General features: G+C 36.8%; 1 protein-coding gene across 1 annotated transcript in view; it reads right to left on the bottom strand.

Moving 5' to 3' along the window:
• LOC122573288 (neural-cadherin) overlaps window positions 1–22,470 on the bottom strand; it is a 239,176-nt gene that overhangs the window by 158,341 nt on the left and 58,365 nt on the right. The window contains exons 14-16 of the mRNA XM_043739405.1: window positions 19,596–19,785; window positions 17,636–17,818; window positions 11,001–11,190 (exon numbers count right to left, since the gene is read on the bottom strand). Coding sequence (XP_043595340.1) covers window positions 11,001–11,190; window positions 17,636–17,818; window positions 19,596–19,785 — 563 coding nt within the window. The remainder of the gene's footprint in view (window positions 1–11,000; window positions 11,191–17,635; window positions 17,819–19,595; window positions 19,786–22,470) is intronic.

Below are 22,470 nucleotides of genomic sequence, written 5' to 3'. Positions count from 1 at the left end.
TACGTGTTCGTTACTAAACTCTAATGGCTTTTTATTTCACCTAAATTACGCGATCGTAATTAAAGCGAGTTTTTCGATTGATAAATGATCGTTGTTTTAAATATCGTAAAATGTTTTCGTTTTATATTTTATTTCTTTGTTCTTTGTTCTCTGCTCGAATAGCGGATAATCAGATCATCCTACATACGTATTTATACTTTTATAGTTTTACCTTCGAACAAGAGCAAAATTATTATTCAACAGCGCAAAAATATTCTGCGAATTATTATCTCGGTCTTTCGTTTCAAACACAACTACATATCGTAGCGTTATACGGTTCATCGCAGATTCGTTAAATACTTGAAATTTGTGTTGCTTGCCGGAGATAAAGACATAGTTCGAGCTACATTCGGAATTATGGCTTTCCTCATTTTAGCGGTCAACCAAAGTTCTACGCAGGTCTAACTTAAATAAAGCCAGGGAAATATCTCCCTCGTGTATTTTGTTTAGCTTTCATGCTGATTTCACGTCGACGAGAATCGTTATCCTTCTATTTTATTCGTTGCTTTGATGTTCACAAACGTATATACGTATAAAAATTAATCATATCCTAATTACTGCGACGAGTTTCAGATGCAGATATTAAATATTTCCATTCTAAAGAACATAGATACCTTTCAGTTAGAAAGAACGAGAGACGGTAAAATTGCAGAGTATGAAAATGTAGATATTTCTCTATGCTTGATGCGCAAAACACGCGATCGATATTCGTTCGGTCACGATGTCGTTGGTTCACTCACTTCGCGTAAAAAGCTTAAGTTATTCAGAGTAGCTCTGCGTTATTCGTTGGCTTAATTAATATCGTTATCAATCGATTTAAGACACATTCTATAAAATCAGTGAATTTAAACGCTTCAATATTTTCTGCTACCGAAAAAGAGAGCTACTATTTTGCTACTCAAAATAGGATCGAATTCGAACGAACGCAAAATTACGATCGATTTGAACGATTTCTTGGATAATTTGCATCAATTATCGTATTTCGTGTAAAGTCATCCTAATACTGATCCTACTTACGAGCAAAAGTGCGTATATCTTGACTTCGTTTCGCTAGAAGGCGTTCTAAATTTTCGTCGCAAACGCTTGCAAATGCGAACAAATAAATTCAGATTAAATATGTTTCGAGAGCAGGCGGTGTCCAGGCGTAAACGACAATCTTACCGTTTAATCATCAGCCAACTAGAGGACACAATTAATTACAGACAGCAATTCGTCGCCAGGATAGCTGGTTGTTAACCACGTCCGACACAGGGAACGTGGAAATTTTACGACGCTACTCTGGTATCGTTAACACGGCTTTCCTACGTGCAACGTGCAACGTAACGGTCTGTTCCTCTTCTCACCCGCTACGAGCTACGATTTAGCATAATTGCAATTTAACACTTGTCCTGAGAGAGACTTCCACTTAGCCGCAATTCGCCACGCTCGTCTTGCTCGTCGTTGGCCGCGCGACTTAAAACTTTCCGCATTTGCATGAGACCGATATCCCACTGATACGATTAGAATTTACCGCATCAGAAAACGTTACCACGCTTCCCTGTTTCCAACCGGCTGCGAACCGGCTCACGTTTAATTCCCACGCGTGCAATTCAGAACTGGCCATTGTTCATCCCTTTTCTCTTACGTTTCACTCGATCGATCGGTTTCCAACGCACTTTCGTTCAATTGTCGAAATGTTCGCGCGATTAATTAACGCGGCCGAAAATTATACGCTCGTGAAGAACGCGATCAGAAATTTGGAGACAATAGGAGATAATAATAGAGCATTTTTCTATTGCCATCTTCTCTTTTCATACGTACTTGGAAAAGAGATTAGATACGCATTAAATTTTCCGCACAATACCACCATATATATATGAAATTCATATTAATCGCGGTCAGTCGAATTAGGCACGTATTTTATTCGGCGCCCAAACAAAGTCATCGTACTAATTAATTTCATATTTCGCCTGTAACGGATCGCTTTTCATTCATGGTTCAGCGTAAACGCGGTTACTAATAATTACCCGATGCTATCAATTGCGATGTCACGTTACACAAACACCGTATTGTTAATTTATATTCGAAATTTGGACGACGAACGTGTACGCCCCACCGGGAGAAGGTATAACGCTGCTATTTATGCTAAATCATTCACGAAGTCCCCTGTAGAATCCGAAACGTTCATATCGCTTAATTTAAATCGCATTGTTAATGAACGATGCTCGCCATGAGCGCGGGCTCGCGTTAAATCGCGCCAAAACCGTAACACTTCCATTTTCTCTGTCACTATCCTAGAGTAAAATATAATTTGCTTTAAACGCGACCCAATAGCGCGCTCGTTTAAATTTAAGAGACGTTCCGATTCCCCGTATTATGCGCATATGCATTCTCATTTGTTCTACTTATTTGAAGTTTTCATTTACCCCATTTTTCATATGCTTCGCATTTAAATTATCTCCGTGCTGCTGTTTTCTACGCGAAATGCCTGCATTATTCATTTAAGAAGCTCTGGGAATTATACTTAATTATTTAGGATTTACAACGTGCTATTACATCGTGGATCTTTAATCGCGTTATCTAGATTCGACAAACTTAATTAGTTTGTAATGGCAAAGTGCTATGTGAAACACTTAGGCTCCTTTATGTGGAACAGTAACGAGAGCCAGAAATCTAGTGCCACAAGTTAACTGGAACAATTTATTTTAATTCATTTTTTACAGTGCATTAGACGGAGGTAATTTCAAGCATAAAGAAGCTAACGAAACCAGTATCAAGACTTTATCAACGAGACATTATTCTACAAATTATACCTTTTAAAAGTCAATCAAAAAATTAATATGGAAATTAAAGAATATACTACTTATATCATATAATACATACACATGTATATAGATATATTAAAATGTACCAAGACACACCGTTTCGAATGAGAAATTTTTCACACGAAAGAAAAATACAATTTGTTAGCTCTGCTGCTCGGTTCCACATATCATACGTATTGTGCATAGTCAAGAAACGCTGCTACAGACTCGACGATATATTATCGTTTTTTGCTTTGCGCCGAACTTGCGTTTCACGACAGCAAAAGGATTAACTTAGTGATTTATTATGTCCGTCGCAGAATTTTACGGTAAAGAACAGCGTCACATGTCTATGACTCCTATGGAGAGATTTAACCAAAGTCTTGGTCCGACCGCAAAATACGGATCCGTAAGTCAATACTTTCCTGTTAGATTTTAATTAAAACGTCCTGAAGCAACCGTTTTACGTTTTATCCGGCATCCATTTCGATCTACCATCAACCGTATAACTAATTACTTGCTATGGCTATACTAAACGCTTCTCCGCTTCAAACATCGAGCGAATTTATTAAAGTGATATCCGTCATTGCAAATACAGCCACTAAATAATCGAGCGCCGATGCAACATGCTTTGATGGAGATTACCAAATAGTATGACAAAAGTCACTGATGTATGCTACCTACGAATCACCAGAATTTTGAAATTCAATCCGAAATTTTCTCTTCGGAAAATTCTCCGAAAATACAAAAATTTAGCGAGCATCGACGTTTAATTGATATTCGCGTAGAGCATCAAAGTGCTTTGTAAATTTTCATTCCAACGTTAATGTAACTCTAAAGTGACATTTAAAAAATATGAAAACTTACAGATTGATACTAATGTTAATTAAAATCTACGAAGAAAGTTTACACGTTCGTAAAGTTAAATACAATTAAAATATGAGATAGTTTAAAAAGTTGCAAACGAATATAACGATATCGATCAGAGCTTCTCTCAAAGGGAATCGAGATGATTATAAATTTTGATATAGACCGAAGTGGCTGAGAAAGAAACAAAAGTTACAAATAAATAAAAATCGATGTTTCAATTCTGGCTCGCAGATTCTGATACGATAAAAATATTTTATCGTATAATATTACAAAGAGACGTAAAGATATTCGTTCTCCGCGCCTCTACAAACTTCCATTTAGCTCGAGCTGCAGTTTTCAAATATTTTTTACCAAGAGTCTGATGAATTTTTCTACGTATTTAAATACACTGTACTTTGTTTCTTGAGAAAACAAAGCGTAGAAACAAAGGTGCGAAAGCACTTGTTAATTAATCAAACCTCGACAAGCCGGAATCCCTTCGTGAAACACACGATAGAAACGCGACCCCAGATCCAACCGCGTTTCTCTCTTCATAATGCAAAGCGACCAGGCTATCCACTTGCACCAGCGTTCCAATAAATATGGTTAACCTGTTCCGCTATCTGCGCTCGAATCTTGCTCTCCATTATACTTACTTTAACCCGGGCCGTTTGTTCGGATCACTTTGCGGTTTTCACGCAACGCAGCGCGATTTAAGGCGAGGAGGATTCAGGTTGTACTCCGACCTGACACCACCGTTCTTCGGCACAGAGATGCTCGTTTCATTACGTAATCAACGAATGAACAGGAACGTTAAAGTTTCGCGAAGATTTGAGAAAATATAGAGGAACTGGTAACGGTGGAAGAAAAATTTGCTCGATAAATGAAAATCGAGAGGTGGATGAAAATTGAAACATTTCAAGATCCGAAAGTATAGACCAAGTATAAACGTGGTATGAATTCGAATAATAAGCTAACGCATTTGGTTTTATTTAATTGAAAATTCCATTTGAATTTTAAATTGCTCCCCTTCCATGAATTATTGAAGGCAAATTTATGGATATTCCATTCTATTGTACGCGTCACTTGTCCGTGTCATTGTCTCGTGTAAAGTGAAAATCAATGTAAAGAGAAAATAAATGGACGACCGAAAAGAAAAAAAAAGATCGAAGACGATAAATCGCTATTGTGTTTAAATTTTATTTCGACAGCATGAGAAATTGACTGGGGAATTTTTATATTTATTAAAGGGCGCGAAGAATTTTTTGGACAAAGGTCTCGGTAAAATGTTTTTCTCGGATGTTGTACGTTACATCGAACGTTCTTCTGTGTAGAACGTTTCACGTTGAAGTAACAATAATCTGAGCTCCCATGCGCATAATTAAAATAGATTTAAAAGAGTAGCTACGCGATCAGTTTTTCTTATTATTATATAATAAAATAATTTCTCGTGGAACGGAAGGAAACAGAAGAAAGCAGAAAATGAGAAAATCTAAATCTACCAAAACGTAATTCACCTAGTCAAGAATCATTAATGCGAAACCAAGCGATAAAGTACGGTAAACTGATCCGGTTTTTTTCCAATCGCGATATTCGCGTGGGTGTGGAAAACGTCGTCGACAGCCGACCTTCCCGACGAGTTTCACGTCACGGCAAAACTTCTGCGGGTCGATTTATGCGAGCCGTGGCCAAAAATGGAACGCACTGTGGCTGGTAACGTCGATTGGAAATTTATTACGAATCGAAATCACGATACGTTTGTACTTCCTACATTCGCGTGACACGTATGACGCGAGGAAAAACTGATAAACTCACCGGGGCTTTTCTTGCTCCGGCCACAGCGTGCCGGTTAATTAGCACCTTTGCCCTCGCTAAGGTAAAATTATGTCTTTTCGTGATTTGCACGTAGCCGGTTCACGTTAACACGAATCACGTACGTTTAACGATCACTGTTGTACTCGTTTATATTCGTCTTCTACTTACGGTTGAAATTATCGATTGCTCTGTTGCTGTGTGAATCAATCGACACATACGTATAGCTATTATAGTGGCGTTAACGGTAGAACGTGCCATTTTTCTAACGACCTCATTCATATTCGTTCGGCGATCGTAAAATTGGTCAATCTTCGTTCCTTGCGACTTTCATAAAGCCTCGCAACATTAAGAACTTTAGAAAGTTTCCAAGACTTCAATACTGTCAACTTCGAAAGACCTCAACTTCTCACAGTTTCGGCAGGCATCAGATTTATTCGAAATGTTTCGAGCAAGTTGGAAGAAGGAAAATGTTTAAGAGGATTAGACAAATTACTTGATAGACGAAAATTTCCCCTTTGGCTACTTACAGCATATGATGAACTTTGTTCCAATCCGTCAACACGAAATCTTCTAACGTTAAATTAGAAATATATTTTCAAATATATCATATTTTTCAGATATTTGGGAATAAATCTCGATACGAATGCTCGCCAATTAGCAACCGACTAAATTACAAACTGCACGGGGATTAAGTCACGAAATCAGCATCCATGTATTTATCAATTTTTGTCGAATATCAAAGAAGCGACGCTCTTTTCAACGAATTTTGCTTTAAAATAAAAAAGCTAACGGAAGCAAAATTCGCGTATCGTGTGAAAAGCAAAAGCAATTTGATCCGTACGAAACGATCGGTTGGCTAAAATGTATTATTAATAATTCACGAATATCTTCCATTCCAAACGTTTACTAATCTTTGTTCAATCATCGTGGCTGTTAAAACATATATGAACGATCATACGATTGCGCATGAAAAATCTAAAAATATTTTACTCCTGATTGCTCGTATATTTTCTATCTATCGAGCTTTCAAGTGGAATTAACTAAAAAAATACGAATAAAAACAGACACTGGATATCAAGAGGCGATATAAATAGAATTTGTTTTACCATGCAAACGAAAGTCGTATATCTTGAAACCTCTTTTTATCTTTCATTTTATATTGTACCGAGAAACACGCCAAAGGGCAAAGCGGTTAGATTTTCAAGTTTCGATAAAATAATCCTAAAAAGTTTCCAAAAAATGTCCAAATACTTTCATAAGCCACTGTAGAAAATTATTACCTAAATTCCGCAATACTTCAAATATATCTTCAAATAATACAATGAAATCAAGGTACAGGAAAATGGATAACTTTATATTAATTTAATAACCAAAGAACACCTTTTATCTCTCCCCTAAATCTCTTCCTAGCCCTTCAACAGGTTGCTGGATTATACAAAAAAAAACGTTCACTGAAACATAAACTCGTTTCTCGATCGTTAGCAGAGACGGGATTGAGAACTCGCGAGAAGAAAATTATAGAACCGTTGCCGTTGGACAACAATCGTCGCGTAGCGCATACGCTGTAGTTTCACGCGAAATAAAGCTCATAATACGGCGAAATGTAGCCTCGCCGCTTCAACTAATCTGCTAACGGGACAAATTTGCCATCCCTGTGAAAAACGAGCCATTATTCGAAATTTAGTCGCCCGTAATATAATGTAGATAAGGCCATCAAATATGCTAACAAAATACATTACACGTTATAAATTTCCACGTATCCGCGACTAGGTGGTTGTTCGGTAGCGGGAAAACGCGTACACCGAAAAGCCAATAATGGAATAATCATTGCGGGATATACCACCCTTGTGTATAAAAGCGGCGTCGAAAATGGTAATCAGTTTTTGCGTTATCATCATCTACGATCGTTTGTTACTAAACAAGTATCATTTTTTAAATTGCCTGGCAAATTTCGTGCAACTGTTCCCTATCGCGGAAAATCCATCTTAATTCTTAACTCGATTCTTTGCGTAATTCCACAGGAATTTTGTCGATTCACATTATTTACGAATCTATCTTCTCTTACCTTGTTAAAACGTTTAATTTCCTATGTTTTCTAAGATATTTGCGGTGAAGTTTAAACAAAACAACTGTCAGCGACGAGAGCATATTTTTGTATCTTCCCTTATGTTACGTACATGACATATATAATGTTATTCCCATAAATGGGTCAAGACGAAAAGTAAAAATGTTTTATACTATCTATTTAAATGCCAAGCATTTTATTTTTCTCGCTTTAACGAGGAAAATATTCTGCACGGTCGAAGTACAGCAGGAAAAAAGTCTGTATTTCAGCTTAAAGGCGAAAGATTAAACTTCACTAGGTAGCAGCATTACGGAACAAGCAAAGAAAGCAAAGCTTACTACGTTATTCAAATTCACAGTGCTTTCTGCCCCTTTTTACCTTTAATATCACAAGAGATTCACGATTTACCCTAATTGCCTTAACCGCTCTTTATTTACGAAGTAGAAAATAGTTGTAAATGCGGAATGGTAAACTTCAATTGCGAATTCATTGTTTATTTTAAAAAATAGTTGGAGAGGTCCTCGTTGGAAGTTACACAGGCCAGGTGAAACCCGATGAATTTTCAACAATCTTTCTCACTGTGTTAGGAAATTCGTAAAACGAGAACTTTCAAAATCGTAGACGGAAAGTCCAATGTTTGAAGATGAAACGAGATTTTCCAGGCTAAGAAAACATTCGCCAAACTTCCAACAATGAATTCCAGCGATTGTTGTTTTGCTTCCTCGTTGCGTACAATATCACACAGCCAAGTAATTTTCTCCTTAACGCGTTTCTTTTATTCGGCAGGTTACTCATTTTGCTTTAATTGCTATTAAATACAGTTTTCCTCGATACTTCTGCTTTCTATGCTTCTCGTATTTTCATATAATATTTTCTTCTACTATACAGCGACTGTACAGCGACGGTCAAAACTCGGCAATCGAATTTGTTCCACAGCTTCGGTATTTAACGTTTCAAAGTATCTCCATACTGTTTCCACAACAGATTCAGTTTGACCAATAAAAAGAACAAATTAAATAATTTTATGACAAAAAGAAGCGAACGATAATTAAATTTTTAACGGTTTTATGCCACAAACGGTGGTACAACGTTAGAAGCAAAAAGTGACTGGTGAAATTAAAATGAAATAATACTTTGTCCAATATTAGAGAGAAAATTCTAGGAACTGTGAAGTTGCGAATTTACTATGCTTTATATATCATTATAGTTCGTGAGCAATTTCAGAAACAATCTACGAAGAAATTAGTCGTAAATCGAATTATTTTTGACAAGAATCGTTATAAGTTATAGGACCTTTTAACTTCAAATTAGAAGCTTCATGAAGCAATCAAGGAATTCCCAATTTTTAGCACGACAAGGTAGAATGCGATTAATAAAGGTATTTCTCTTTGCATTATTAACTTAGCTACGGTTCTTGAATTTTTATATCTCAATTATGTTCACGTTTCAATAGAACGAAGAGAGATACTTTTACTAATACTTTTACTAGCGTTAAAAATATCCTGCTTTCTATCATACGTGAAATCTTTAACAGAGAGAAACAAAAAAGAAAGAAAGAAAGATGAAGATCGTCGTTTACCTTTTTCATTGACCTAGAAAAATATCTTATTCAACCTCGTTATTTACACGTTTCTAGGTCGTAACAACTCTTCCTTGGCCCTTCTCGTCTCTCCCCAAAATCACAGGAAAACCCTTATATCTTCATAAAAGTGGAGTCGTGCCATAAACGCGTGTATCTCTCAGAAATCCCATTTGCTCTCGAAACATCATAAATTCGCCAGTTGCAACCGTCAGGATTCCGATTGCGGTCTAGTTTCCACGACGAAACGAAATTTCCTAGATGCACGACTGATTGGACACGAAACAACGAGCAGTCGGTCCATAGTACATACGGTATAACGTAAACGTTGCCGTGGCTCCTCATGAAAAGTTACGGGAACGTGACCAATTGGCTTGCTCCTTAAGCACACGTGCAGAGTAATTTGCCGAGCAAACATTATGCGATTGCAAATTCTACGTGGACACGCTGGGCTACATTGGTGTCAGCCAAGGAATTGAATACGGTATCGTGGCATAGCCGATAAATTTGCAACCGAGAACGGAATTCTAAACCGGAATTCTAAGGGCGGTGGAAACCAACTATTGGTCCGCGACGCGACACCGCCAAAGCAGTCGGACGTTTCGAACCGCCTCGTAAAAAGATTTCTGGCCGTGTGTTATCGCCATCACGTTCTGCACTTTTCCACCGTAATCGTGGAATTGGCCCCGAAACGGTAAAGTAACAACTGTGCCGTGACCTTAGAGTCGCATCTTTCATGTAAAATACAAATGAGAAAAATGAGCGACATTCAGATCGAAGAAGAAAGTTCTTGGATAAAAATTTCGTCTGAGGTCTATTTTCCAAGTTACGGACAATTTAGTTTTGAGCTGGAAGCGCACTGATAGCTGCGTACAAAATGCGATAGAATTTCGATGTTTAATTTCGTTTATTTTCTTCCGAGTGAGAAACACGAAATATGGTTGAAATAGAGGGAACTTTTATACGACTACGAAAAGCACAACTGTTCTCCGTATTACGGCTATATTTAATGGAATACAAAGAAAAATACTAGCTTTTTCGATGAAGCTGATGATTTCCTTTGACCATTCGCTTCATGAAAAATCCTATTTTCAGCTGTGCCATTAAACTTTGAATTCACTTTAACAGGCAGTAGTTAGATGGCCTACAGTTGCACCGAGTAACGTGGCTTATATATCGCTTTTAAATGCAAAACAAGCTTTTTGCCTAATTTATAAAGGAAGTTTCGCGAACGAAACTATCGTAATATTCGTAACCCCACCTGAAATTTTCTTAACAGCCCTCACTCGTATATATTTTACGGATATTCGACGCTCGCTTTATCTGTTAATATTAAAACGACAGCCTATTTAGTAATCTTACGAGAAAGCATCGGCCTTTCTCATAAAATTACCAAGAAAGATCTATCGCTAAAAGATTTGATACACAAGTGTAACGTTGGTATTTAACATTCCAATTTTCCCAAAATAATATGCTACTTGAAAATAACTTTTAGTTCTATCTACCATTGACCCTCCATCCAATTCCTATTCTCATTCAGCAACGTTGCGTTCATTTTCACTTCTACTCTTCGACCATGTCTCTACTTTTTGGTCGGTGAAATTCAGGAATCGATCGTTCCTAAATCAGCGTGTAGAGACGATTCGATGTAGAACACAACAGCCGTCGTCCCTGTGTTCGCATAAGAAAATACGATTGCACGCTGCAAGTTAAATTTCCCTCGATTCGGGTCTTTCCTGCTTTACGGTAGATTCAATTTTGCGCAATTGTCCGATATTTTCGAATCGCGAGTAGTGCGCAGACGTGGCGCACGAGCCACCAGATAAAAGTGTCGAAAGCATAGTGCAACGAAATTCAATGATCTACTCACCAGAATTCGGCTGGCCGTTGCTGTTGGGTCTCGCGGAAGGTGCACCGTCCCTGGCTTCCACTTCCAATGCGTACGCGCCCTGCTTCTCTCGATCGAACATCACCTTCGTGAAGATATCGCCAGTTTCTCTGTTGATCTCGAAGTAATCCTTTCCCTCGTTCCTGTCGCTGTCCACCACATAATACGTCACCTGAAAGAGAAACAACGTGATTTACTTGATTAGAAGTTGAATCGAATTAATGGCGAAAATGTAGTTTAATCCTACTGCGTTCTTTTACCCATTTTCAAACAAATTATATTTTTCCAAGGCTATGGTTAAGGCTATGGTTTGGATGTGTATTCTGAACGATCATTCTGCCGAATAAAATACCTGAAAACCGTATATGTATACACTCATAAACATCTTTTCTGAACATACATATATATATATATATATATAACTATAACGATAGTTCGTCAAAATACGAAACAACTATAACCATAACTTACCATAAAGAAATATCTCAAGTTTGAACGAGAAACGAAAAAGTTGAAGGATCTGCTGCAATAAGGATGCAACTACGTTTTCCAGTGATTCGAAGTAACCAACAAATGAGGACTCAAAATCTGTCAAAGTCAAATCACATTATCACAAGTATCCTACAAGTTTACGATCAATTAATACTCGTGGTAATAAACTTTTGCATGTTTGAACGTAAAACTTTTGGCCATGGAATCTATACCTTTCTTCCTTTTCCAATACGTACGAAAATTGAAATACTGCAGCTGCTTATTGTCGCAATACTTTCGATTGTCGTTTATGCGCATGGTTTCTCGTTTAAATCGTACGTTGACGTGTACCTGGTATGGATCGTTGTCAATTCTTCGTAAAGACACAACTACTTCACATTATTTAGAATATTTGATAGGAATTTTAAGAAAATTTACTCAAAAAGTAGCTCCTGATATCCCTTAACCTTTCCTCTAGAAATATTACAATAACTGAAATGGCGCGCGTTCCGATGCCTCCTATCGGAGGCTTCCATGAAATACCACTCCTTTCGTCCTTATCGATTTATTCCTTCTTTATCGATCTACTCCTCTTTTAGCGAACTAATCCCTTTTTACCAATCTACGTCGTTACACTTTTTATCGATCGTTCGTCGATTAAATCGAAAGTGACCATTTTATGACATAGAAACGTTCGAAAATTTATGGAAGCTGATACCGTAGGTTATAAAGCATCGGCACGTATTTTCCAAATTTCCATAAACGTACAAATTTCGACGGTTCCATCGGCTCCATCTTACCAGTTGTGGATTAAACAACTCAAAATTGTAGAAATCCTTTTCGTTTCGTCTCGAGTGAAATATAACAATTTGAGCATTATATCAGGACCAATTATGTTACGTAAGTACGTAAATAATGTAATAATGTAATAATTGAAATTCAAATTTTTTGAGAATTTAGTTGAAATATGCGATCCGCAGATTCCATTTATTTCTATTCACCGGTGTGCGATTTGTCGGTATCGTATAATGTGCACGATTTATTGTTAAAATTTATAAATCTAAAGCGATTTGAAGATTTGAAAGATTAAATGGTTGAAATTTTGAAATTTGAGAGTATTTAAAGCTTGATAACTTTTATTTCAAAAAACACGGCGACGTATGATAAGACCTATGTAGATAAACAGATCCATATCTTTCGAAAGTACGAAAAATTTGTCAAAATGTATCCTATGATGTTGATCCTCTAAAAGATTATACGTATTATGTATTTTATTATCGAATACACATTGATTTAGCGCGAAGCACGCGCTCTGTTCCGTATAAAGTATGTTTACAAATGCAACGAAAACTTCGATAATTTAAAAACTGATTGAAATTCTCATAAAAGCAAATATTAATATAATACACATCTAAGTACACGTATAATCGCAATATATCCTTAAATGTTTCCGATAAACAGAAACTTTTAAACCGATAATTTTCAAGCTAGAACGTTCTGCGTTCTGGATACCAGGACTTTGACTTTTTCTCCACCCACGCCCGCTCGTGCTCGTTTTACGGGGTAGGGGAGAAGTAACTCCGAACATTCGTGACATTCCTCGAAATTTAAACAAAAAAGGGAGAACGAAATTAGAGAGGAGGGAAAAAGAGAAATACGCAATTCCGGAGACTTCATAGAGTTCGCTCGTAAACGAAAATCCATCGAAGAACGCATGCAAGCGTATTACGAAAATGTTTGCGCGAAGAAAAAACAGAAATCAGCGCCGAGAATCAAGAAATCAGTGTTCCCGCACGACTGCTTGTAAATCGTGAAAAGAGAAATAAAAAAATCACGGTCGCAGTGAAATCGCGTAGCGCGTTTCCAATGAAAAAACGTACAAGAAAAGCTCGATTTTAGATCGCAGTAAGGCGAACAAAATGAAATTTGAAGCGACGAAGCGACCATACTATCAGCAAAGACACCAATTAAATTAATTAACTGGCTGGATCGAATTAATAACGCACGTACTATTAATAATCACGAGGATAATTGATGACATTAACGGTTATACTTCCCGTGCACAGGAAAACTTAGCTCTGAGCGGATAATTATAATTAGTTCATTTGCGTGATCGGTCGCACAATGCTGGTTTATATTTCGGTTAACCGATATTCCTTCGATATATTTATCCGTTTACATTCAATTTCACGCGAGCGATCATTTTGAAGTAGATTACAGGTATTTACAAAATTCTATATCTTTATGAACATAATTCAGAAAATGGTGTTTAAGCAGAAATTTATTTCGCATGCTAAATATTGCAAGTCCTTTACTCGGAATATTTCATGTATTTTTGCATTATTTGTCACGAGTAAATAATTTCATGATAGTAAAACGAGTAAATAATAAAATAATATGATAACACGGGCTACGTAAAAGTACATATTTAGCCAGAAACAAGAGTATAAAATGTATCTCGCTTCGGATTCGCACGACGTTACGAAGGATTAAATGAAGCAATGAATTGTACGAGAAGAATTTCACTTTTCGCCCATTTTTGTTAAAATAAATATTTCATAAAATAGGCGAGACCGATTTACTAATATGTACCATAGAAAGGGAGGGGAGAGTAAAAGAAAGAGAGAGAGAGAGAGATTGTGATTTTTGATTAAATTTAACATTAAAAGATTTCTTCATTTTTAACGATAAACAATACTATACAAAGAATCAAGATGTGTATGAATAAAAAAGAAAAAAGAAAGAAACAGAAGACTCTTTCGTTTTGTACTCTCCAAACTCTGCTTATAGTTTGGTAAAAGTTAACGAGCTCCGGCTATCAAGTTAAAATACCTAAGCAAAAAGATGCTATTTAGCTTTTTCAACCCTGTCTCGTGGCTTATTTTAAAGAAAGGTAAGCTTGAAAGCTTTTGTGGAAAGATGTTTTTTTGCTCATCTAGACATCGTTACGGGAATAATACGAAAACCAAAAATTGTTATAAACAAGACGTAAAGGTCTCTCGATATTTATAACTACGCTTATAATACTTTAACGGTATTAAAGCTATTGGGAACATTTTTACAACTCAAGTCGCTTACCGTCGAAAGTTCAAAAAACTTGAAAATTTCTTTCGTTAAATTACATACATATAGAGCCAAGGTACGTACTGATACAGGAAAAGTTCTACAAGTAAATTTCACATTGTCATATTCCACGTAAAATAATTGCAAAACCGCAATGATTTTCGTTCGTATAAGAGAAGAAAAATCTATCAACGCATTAACGTTCTTATAAAACAACGTTCTTCCACGATCGGAATAATCGCACGACTAATTATAATTCTGAATAACAACGTGGAAAGGAAAGTTTCTTATATTGATTTCGACTAAACGTACGTAAAAACGTACGTATAAACGTTCAAGAGACAATAACAGCGATGAATGAATATTAATCGTTGTATATCTGCGCAAGGAGTCATCGTGAACATTCGCGCGTAACACGTTACTTGCAGCGATACGGAGCAGCGCGACATTTTAAATTATAGCAACGGCGGTGTTCCTGCGATTAAATTTGATTACGGTATTTTGCAGTATAACGGCATTACACGGCGAACAAAGTTACACGGCATTTCCATCAGAACCGCGACTTCGACAAACACAATTTCACTGTGTGAAATTAACAAAGTTTCGGCCGGAATACTATATCCGTTTATTCGATCGCTGCCACGATATTTATTTGAAAGAACTGAATTATTCTTCCACGGTCTTATCAATTCTCACGACGTTTAACACTCAGGTATTTCTTCAGAATTATATCGAACGCCATTTGTTACGGGATGGAGATGTTGAGTATTGGACGAACGAGCATCGCAATTGGAAAACACGTAATACATTGTAATTGGAAAAACGTGTAATGCGTTTTACTTGCACGCACTACGTTATCACTTACCCCTGTCAGTAACGTTAAGTTGTACTAAAGTGAACCGATGATTTTTATTTAATATCTACCCCACGTAACGTTTCAAACGTAATAAATCCGTGCCAATATATTGATATAACATTTTATTATACATATATGTAAATATATGTAATATGTATATGAAAGGTACTGAATGTTCGATATAAATTTTATTAATATCAGTTATGTACATCAACGTTGAATATTCGATACGAAATGTCCTTACTTTTCAGCCACTGATTTAAATGAAATACTACAAAAATATTCGATCTCAAGTACGTAACTATATTTTATTCCGTATCTCGATAAATCCCTTACGTTTAAATTGGAAACGAAATAAATCAAACATAATATAATTTAACGTAGAACGAAATACTATCATTCGCGATCCCTACTAAATTTTTAATAGTTTGCAGCATCGTATTTCAATTACGACTTCTATCGTCTCGTTGCGATTGAAGCAGAATTGCAGAGGGAAAGTATGTGTACGGTTCTCTCATTGAATAATTCCTTATAATTGTAAATGAACGACATTCCGTGATCGAACAGCCGCGCATCCTCCAGTGAATATAAATTTTCACCTTATAGTTTAATCCATTAATTTCTCGCGTAAGAGGCTCGCGCTCTTTCGAGCGAATTTTTATGATAAAAATATAATGTAATTTGAGAATTTTCTCACCTACAGATAATAAACGTCGAACGAACAGTATCTACGCCGAAGGACGACAAGCGACTAATTCGAAAGTTCTACAGTTCATTCAGCCGCGAGGAAAGTTACAGACCTGAGGCTATTTCGTTACGCTATTGAATATTTATGTTGTTCGACAATGGTAGATGTCAGAAACCTTGGTACTTCGGCTTTGTTGACATCGACCTTGTTCGCTTTCAAACAAGCTATATGCTCCGTATATGTATGTTACAGAAAATGATGTATATGCGATATATGTAACGTTCGATCGCGAAACTTGTATTACGTGTGTTGTATACGAAAGTCTCTGAAATTTCGTGACATAGCTATTACCATTGACTTTGATGATTTTTAAGAAATATAATAAATATCTCGTAACTTCTATACGCATATTGTATACGTATGCGCATTTTGAAATTGGTTACAGATTTTACCAATGTAATCGTGCGAGTTGTGTCTCGTTACAAAGTTAAGTAAACTTCAAAATGTTTCAGATAACGCGCGTAATATATTCGCAAAAATGTTCGTACGTATAAATGTTCAAATACTTTCGTGAGCCACAATACCTCGTATAAACTTATCGGATCCTAGATAAACGAATAATTTCGTAATAATCGATGTTGAGATAGCTGTATATTTCTGAGTATTTAATATATAGACGATTGAATATTATACATAAATTCGGAACATAGAGCATACGGCAGACAGAGCGTGTAATTGAAGCCTGAGACTAGTCGGAAAACTAGCCACGAGAGTTGCTCGATAGTTGAGTAATATCGATTCGATGATGAGAACTTGCTGATGAAAGTAATATTGATATTAATATCGATAGAACTTTCTCATGCACAAAAGATTAATTATATTAAAGATATAAAAAGTAGAAATGGAAATAAAAAAGAAGTATAAAATTTCAGTTTCACGTCTATGAATTTAATTGAAAACTCTGAACGTTTGCAAATGTGAAAACAGAAGATTACAAATGAAAAAGGGAATATACGAATCGCTTGTCCACTTCATCTCTCAGCTACCTACAGACACATACGTGTACGTATATCAACACTTTCTATCGTTTCTTAAAAAACCTACTGAATATTCCTAACGAACCCCATAAAGGAAGAAAAATACAAATAACTATCGATAGCCCATAAGATCACACGATTCTTCGTCATCGATAATTTCGAAAATATTCATGAAAATCGTTTTAAATGGAATACATCGTGGACGTTTCATTAACTTCATTAGGATTACGTATCCGTTTAAACCAAACAAATTGCACGTTCAAACGGATTATAAGTCGTGACAGTTAAGAACGAAGTAGGATTATCGGTCTAATTAACCGCTAGACATGGTTGGTACGAAAAATTATTAACATTTGTCTAATCAATCGTCGATAACGATACGTGTAGTATTCTTTAAACGAACGAATCGTTACGTCGCAATCATTGGACGTGTCTAACGTTGGATAACGTAAAGAAGTATCTCGAGTGTTAACAAAAACGGACATTTGTGACGTCTGCTCACCTGATTGTTCGGGAAAGTGCCATCCTTATCAATCGCGTTGACTTGAGTAACCTTACTGCCAACTGGTTCACCCTCGAGTACAGTTTCTTGCTCACGTTCGGTGAACAAAGGTATTTCGTCGTTAACGTCTTCCAGGACAATATAGACGGTTGCTTCGGAAGCGAGTTGTTGGGCGCCATTGTTCTGTAGAAGAGGATTATCCTTATCTTACGTGTACCTTGCGTTTTCTACTTGATTCGCTGATTCGTTCACTGTTCTTGCAATTCCAAAAGAGAGATAGAAATACTAGCATTTTCTCGACTTATTTTAATTGAAGATTTTTAAACATTGATATCTCCAGATATCGATTATTTTTTAGAAAATAGATTTTTCCTCAAATTGTTACTTTTCCAGCTATTTGAGGGTACTTTATTTTTTACCTATTTTTATTGACAAGATACAGTACACGAATACCGTCTTTTTCATGGCGAAAGAACAAGTCTTGCAATATCTCTGTGCTCGACGAACGAGCATTAGCTTGACAATTAGAGATACACAATTTTCAAAGAATAAACTAACTTGAACGAGCATTGTAAAATTTGAAAGATTCTAAAGGAAGCGCATTGATCAAATTCATGATCATTTCCAGGTACGAACAACCGTTTGAACGAAAATTTCCCCGCATTTCATCATTTTCAATGAATTTTCGTTAGAAACAGGTCAAGCAAATGGAACAGAGAAGAAAAGTCATCTGGCTGACTGAATAGGCGTCCACATAGAAACGACGACGAGCATATTTTATCGTTGCAGAGAAAGTTATTACCGTAGAAATACAAGGTGCAGATACTCGACAGAGCTGTACAGCTGAAATAGAAATAATATCGCGATTGGTAAGCGGATTTTCAAGTTGCTCCGTTGCCAGTTTCTAAATGGATTAAAGAACACCGGTTATTTAACCGAGGAGATTATATTCTATGGTCACTCGACAATTTTGAGGAGGAATACACTGGCTGTGAAAATTAACCGCATTCAATATCGTATCACTCGAGCTTTGAAATACGTAAAACCACGGGTTCCTGTGTAGGTTGGAACTGTGGAGTAAGGGCGATTCAATTATAGCCGTCTCCCTTATATTTTTCGCGTTTTATGTCTTTTTCAATGGGTTTCTTTGAAATATAACAGATATGAGAAATAAAAGTCTCGAGGCGTGTAAAATAAAAATTAGTAAAATTGAACTGTTTGAACGAATGCCTTCTTGCAAGATGTTCTTGTGTAATTAAGAATAACGAAGATGAAAGCTCGAGTGTTTGATCAAAATTTGGAAAGTATATATTTTTCGACGAATGTCGTGAACATCGTCATAGTCAAAGTATATCAGTCGGTTATTTTCAGTCAGCCTCGGCTTTGTAATCATTATAACCGATCGATAGATTCAGATTTTAATTTTTTATTGAAATACCTTAAAACCTCGTCAGATAAGGGACGAGCGTGCACGCAAAACATTTCTAAAATCCATTTTCTCAAAGACATAATTTCGCTTGAAACGAGCCAGTAAGAATTCCATTTTCCATTTTCAATTTGTTTGTTTTACGAAGAATCATTTACTTGCCATGATACTGTACTTTACGAAACATCCCGCGCATAATCAAAAATACTAAAACCTCGACGAACTTGCAACTCGTAGCGAAAACTTCTTAGCAGAGCTACAAGATTAAGCAACATCGGCTGGAAAGCCGAAGCGTAGCTCGGATTTTCTAACGTCTGCGGAGACTACTAACTAAAAACATCAACAACTCGGTAATCGCAAGTTCGCCAAGATTCTCGCCAAGACTCTCTTGCTCGAACGCATTGCAAAGCCAACGGTAGCTACGAAATTCGTCCCAGGACGCTTCTCTCAAACCCGTACAGCTTTCAAACGAAAAACGGTGGAAACGCAGCGTTTCTTAACATCTGGGAAGTAACAGCCTCGTCTCGTACATACCTCGACTCGTATAGTCAGATTGTATTCCTTTATGCTCTCGTAATCCAACTGATGGTTAACCTTGATGTCCGCCCAGGTGACAGACTTCTCGGCTCGTTGCTGAAGGTAAAACGTGTGAAACTTGTTGGTCTGTGCAGTGGAGCCAGGCATTAGCCGATAAAACACCGTTGGATTATTGTCGATTCCCGAGCTGTCGACACACACACCAGAGGCACATGTTACGAAAATCAAGGCCGGCTTTCGAATCAGCTCCGGGCGCCGGAGTTTGAGACTTAATAAACGGAAAACGGGAAACGGAAACAGAAACGAGAACGGAAATTACCTAGGGTAGACATATGTATATCGAAAAATACAAGGCTAGTTATCTTTCTCTTTTTTTTTTTTTTACCGATTACAGAAGAAGAGAGGTTAGAGGCTGTTTACTCGTCTCGTGACGAAAGGTCACCATGCGATTCATCGATTCGTACCATATGGTACGTCGATCTTCTTGCTCTTTCTCATTTTTATCTTACTTTTCTATTTCTTTATTTTTATATATATATATTTTTACTTTTTTGTATACTTCTATCTTCTTTTAATTTTCGTACTTTGTATATCTCTTGCCTCAATTTTTTTTATTTCGAGCATTCTTTTCATTTCTTGACAACAAAAGGAACGTCATCCCGCTAGTAGGATAATCTACTGTTACATTGGCGGAGCTGCGATACGAACTACGGTTTCGGCTAATTGATTTTACCTAACGAGCTTATGTTTCCCGTCGTCGCCTGTCTTTTCCGTTTCTGACGCGTTTTAGATACTATATAGAACGTATTAGCTTGTCCATACCCTGAGTATATACCACTATATACCACTATATACCACTATATACCACGGATGGCGTTCCGAAGTCTCGTGTCGTTAGTTGTTAAGCTACAGATCCCTTATCCGCGTTACCAGCTACTGCTTTAGCTTTTCTACGAGCAGCTTGGTTAGATAAAGGGTGTCACGCTGTGTTGTCACGTGTACTGACTTGTAAGTTTCGTTAAGTGGCTTTCGTAATAGATAGCTCAGCGAGGTTTTAAAACGTTGCAAGGTAGCTTAGATCGTGTAATACTTAATTAAGCTCTCTCGACAATTTCAGGTCGATGATCGGTGATGCGTTTTATTATACGGATGGAATTGCTTCGTCCAATAATATCAAGCCTCAAGACACGACGGAATTAGGGACAGAAAAACAGTATGAAAGTGTTTATACGAATATAATAACAAGTACATACTCAATATGTGTAATACGTATATAAAAATGCTTGTAATTTTCAGCTTTCCTCGTGCGTTCATCTTCTTTTCCTTTGGTTTTTTACGAGCACCGTGTAAAAAATGGTCACTAGCTCGAGGCAACTTCACGTAGTTTTCAACGTTAAAAGAAAAATCTAATTTTATACATCTGATATATCCTCAAGGTACGGTATAAAATACATACGACGTGCCCTTTGCAGTTCCTTCTATCCTTCATAAAGTTAAGAAATTATAAAAATAGAATTGTCACTAGAGCGATATGATATTACTGGAATAATAAATAGAATACAAGATATAAGAAAAATCGATCACGCGTAGTAATTCTTCTAATGAAATTTCTCCATTCAAATTTAAATCGCTGTCGCGGCACTTCTCTTCTTATTATTATACAAACGCGTAAAGCTATTCGCATAACAAACCAATTCCTTTGCAAATCAAACCTTCTATTCTCTGAAACATATCGATATCGCACAGACTGCACAAAAGCTGTTCCTCTAATAAATTGGTCAGTTCGACGCAATCACCGATCATTATCGCTTCCTATACGGTTGTGTGCGATGTCATCCGTTAGACGTCCACGTCTCGATAGCTGCTCGTCGAGCGCTCAAAGGCACCGGAATTAATGGCACCGTTTGTCAATTCAAACGAGCGCCGGAACACCGTGTCGAAGGAACGTTCGATCAACTACTGGACGTCGACCAAGGAAACGGAACCACAGAGTCAACGTCAATCCTCGTTCCAATCTTGACAAACGGTCATCAACTTGAATATTCTAAACGGTACGTACACAGGCTGACAAAGGTATTCCAACACTTACGGAAACTTATTTTCAATATATGCTATATATTTTACTGTATATTTTACTGCTGTATATTTTACTCGAATATACTGTTTGTGCTGATACATTTTATACGATATACGGCATGATAGAATTATCATGATCATGGCGGAAAAATTTGAAACAAACTCGAAAGCGTGCGTAGAAGACACGAGATATTTATCGCAAACGTAATTTTCGCAAAGGTCGCAAAATTATTTAAATAGTCCGTCAGTTGCTTTTTCATTCATTTTTTATCAAGTGTACGTTTGCAATAAAATTTCAGAAAGTTATTACATTTCAAAAACTATAACGCGCAGTATATTTATTCATAAAAGTTTCCTACGGTAGTTATTCGAATATTTTCGCGCGTCTAACGAACACGGAGAGTCGCATGATACTCGAGTAAAATATTCGCAATCGAGACTATTCGAGACTTGAACGAAAGTAGTTGAAGCTTTGCATCGGCATTTCCGTGATCAATCTCGTTTAACGTTGGTCAACGACTCTTAGCTACGGGTCGAACGATTCGAAAACGCGTGTTACATGGAGGAAATGAGGTGAGATATAAATAGCGCTCTCTTCTTCGAAATCTCGCAAATCCATCTGTAATATACATTGATGCACAAATATTTTGAACGTTTTGGCTGCGAAACTTGGCCAGAGATACTCACGTATAAAAAGCAGGAAACATCTGACTGATTCATCGAATATAGTACGGTCTTGCTATTATTTATCGTAGTATTTACAAAACTTATTGGAAAAGAAAAATTGGAGTAACCA

The sequence above is a fragment of the Bombus pyrosoma genome, linkage group LG12 (assembly GCF_014825855.1).
Source record: "Bombus pyrosoma isolate SC7728 linkage group LG12, ASM1482585v1, whole genome shotgun sequence".
Lineage (NCBI taxonomy): Eukaryota > Metazoa > Arthropoda > Insecta > Hymenoptera > Apidae > Bombus > Bombus pyrosoma.
Note: the sequence above shows the minus strand (reverse complement) of the source record. Positions and strands in the feature narration are given on the sequence as shown.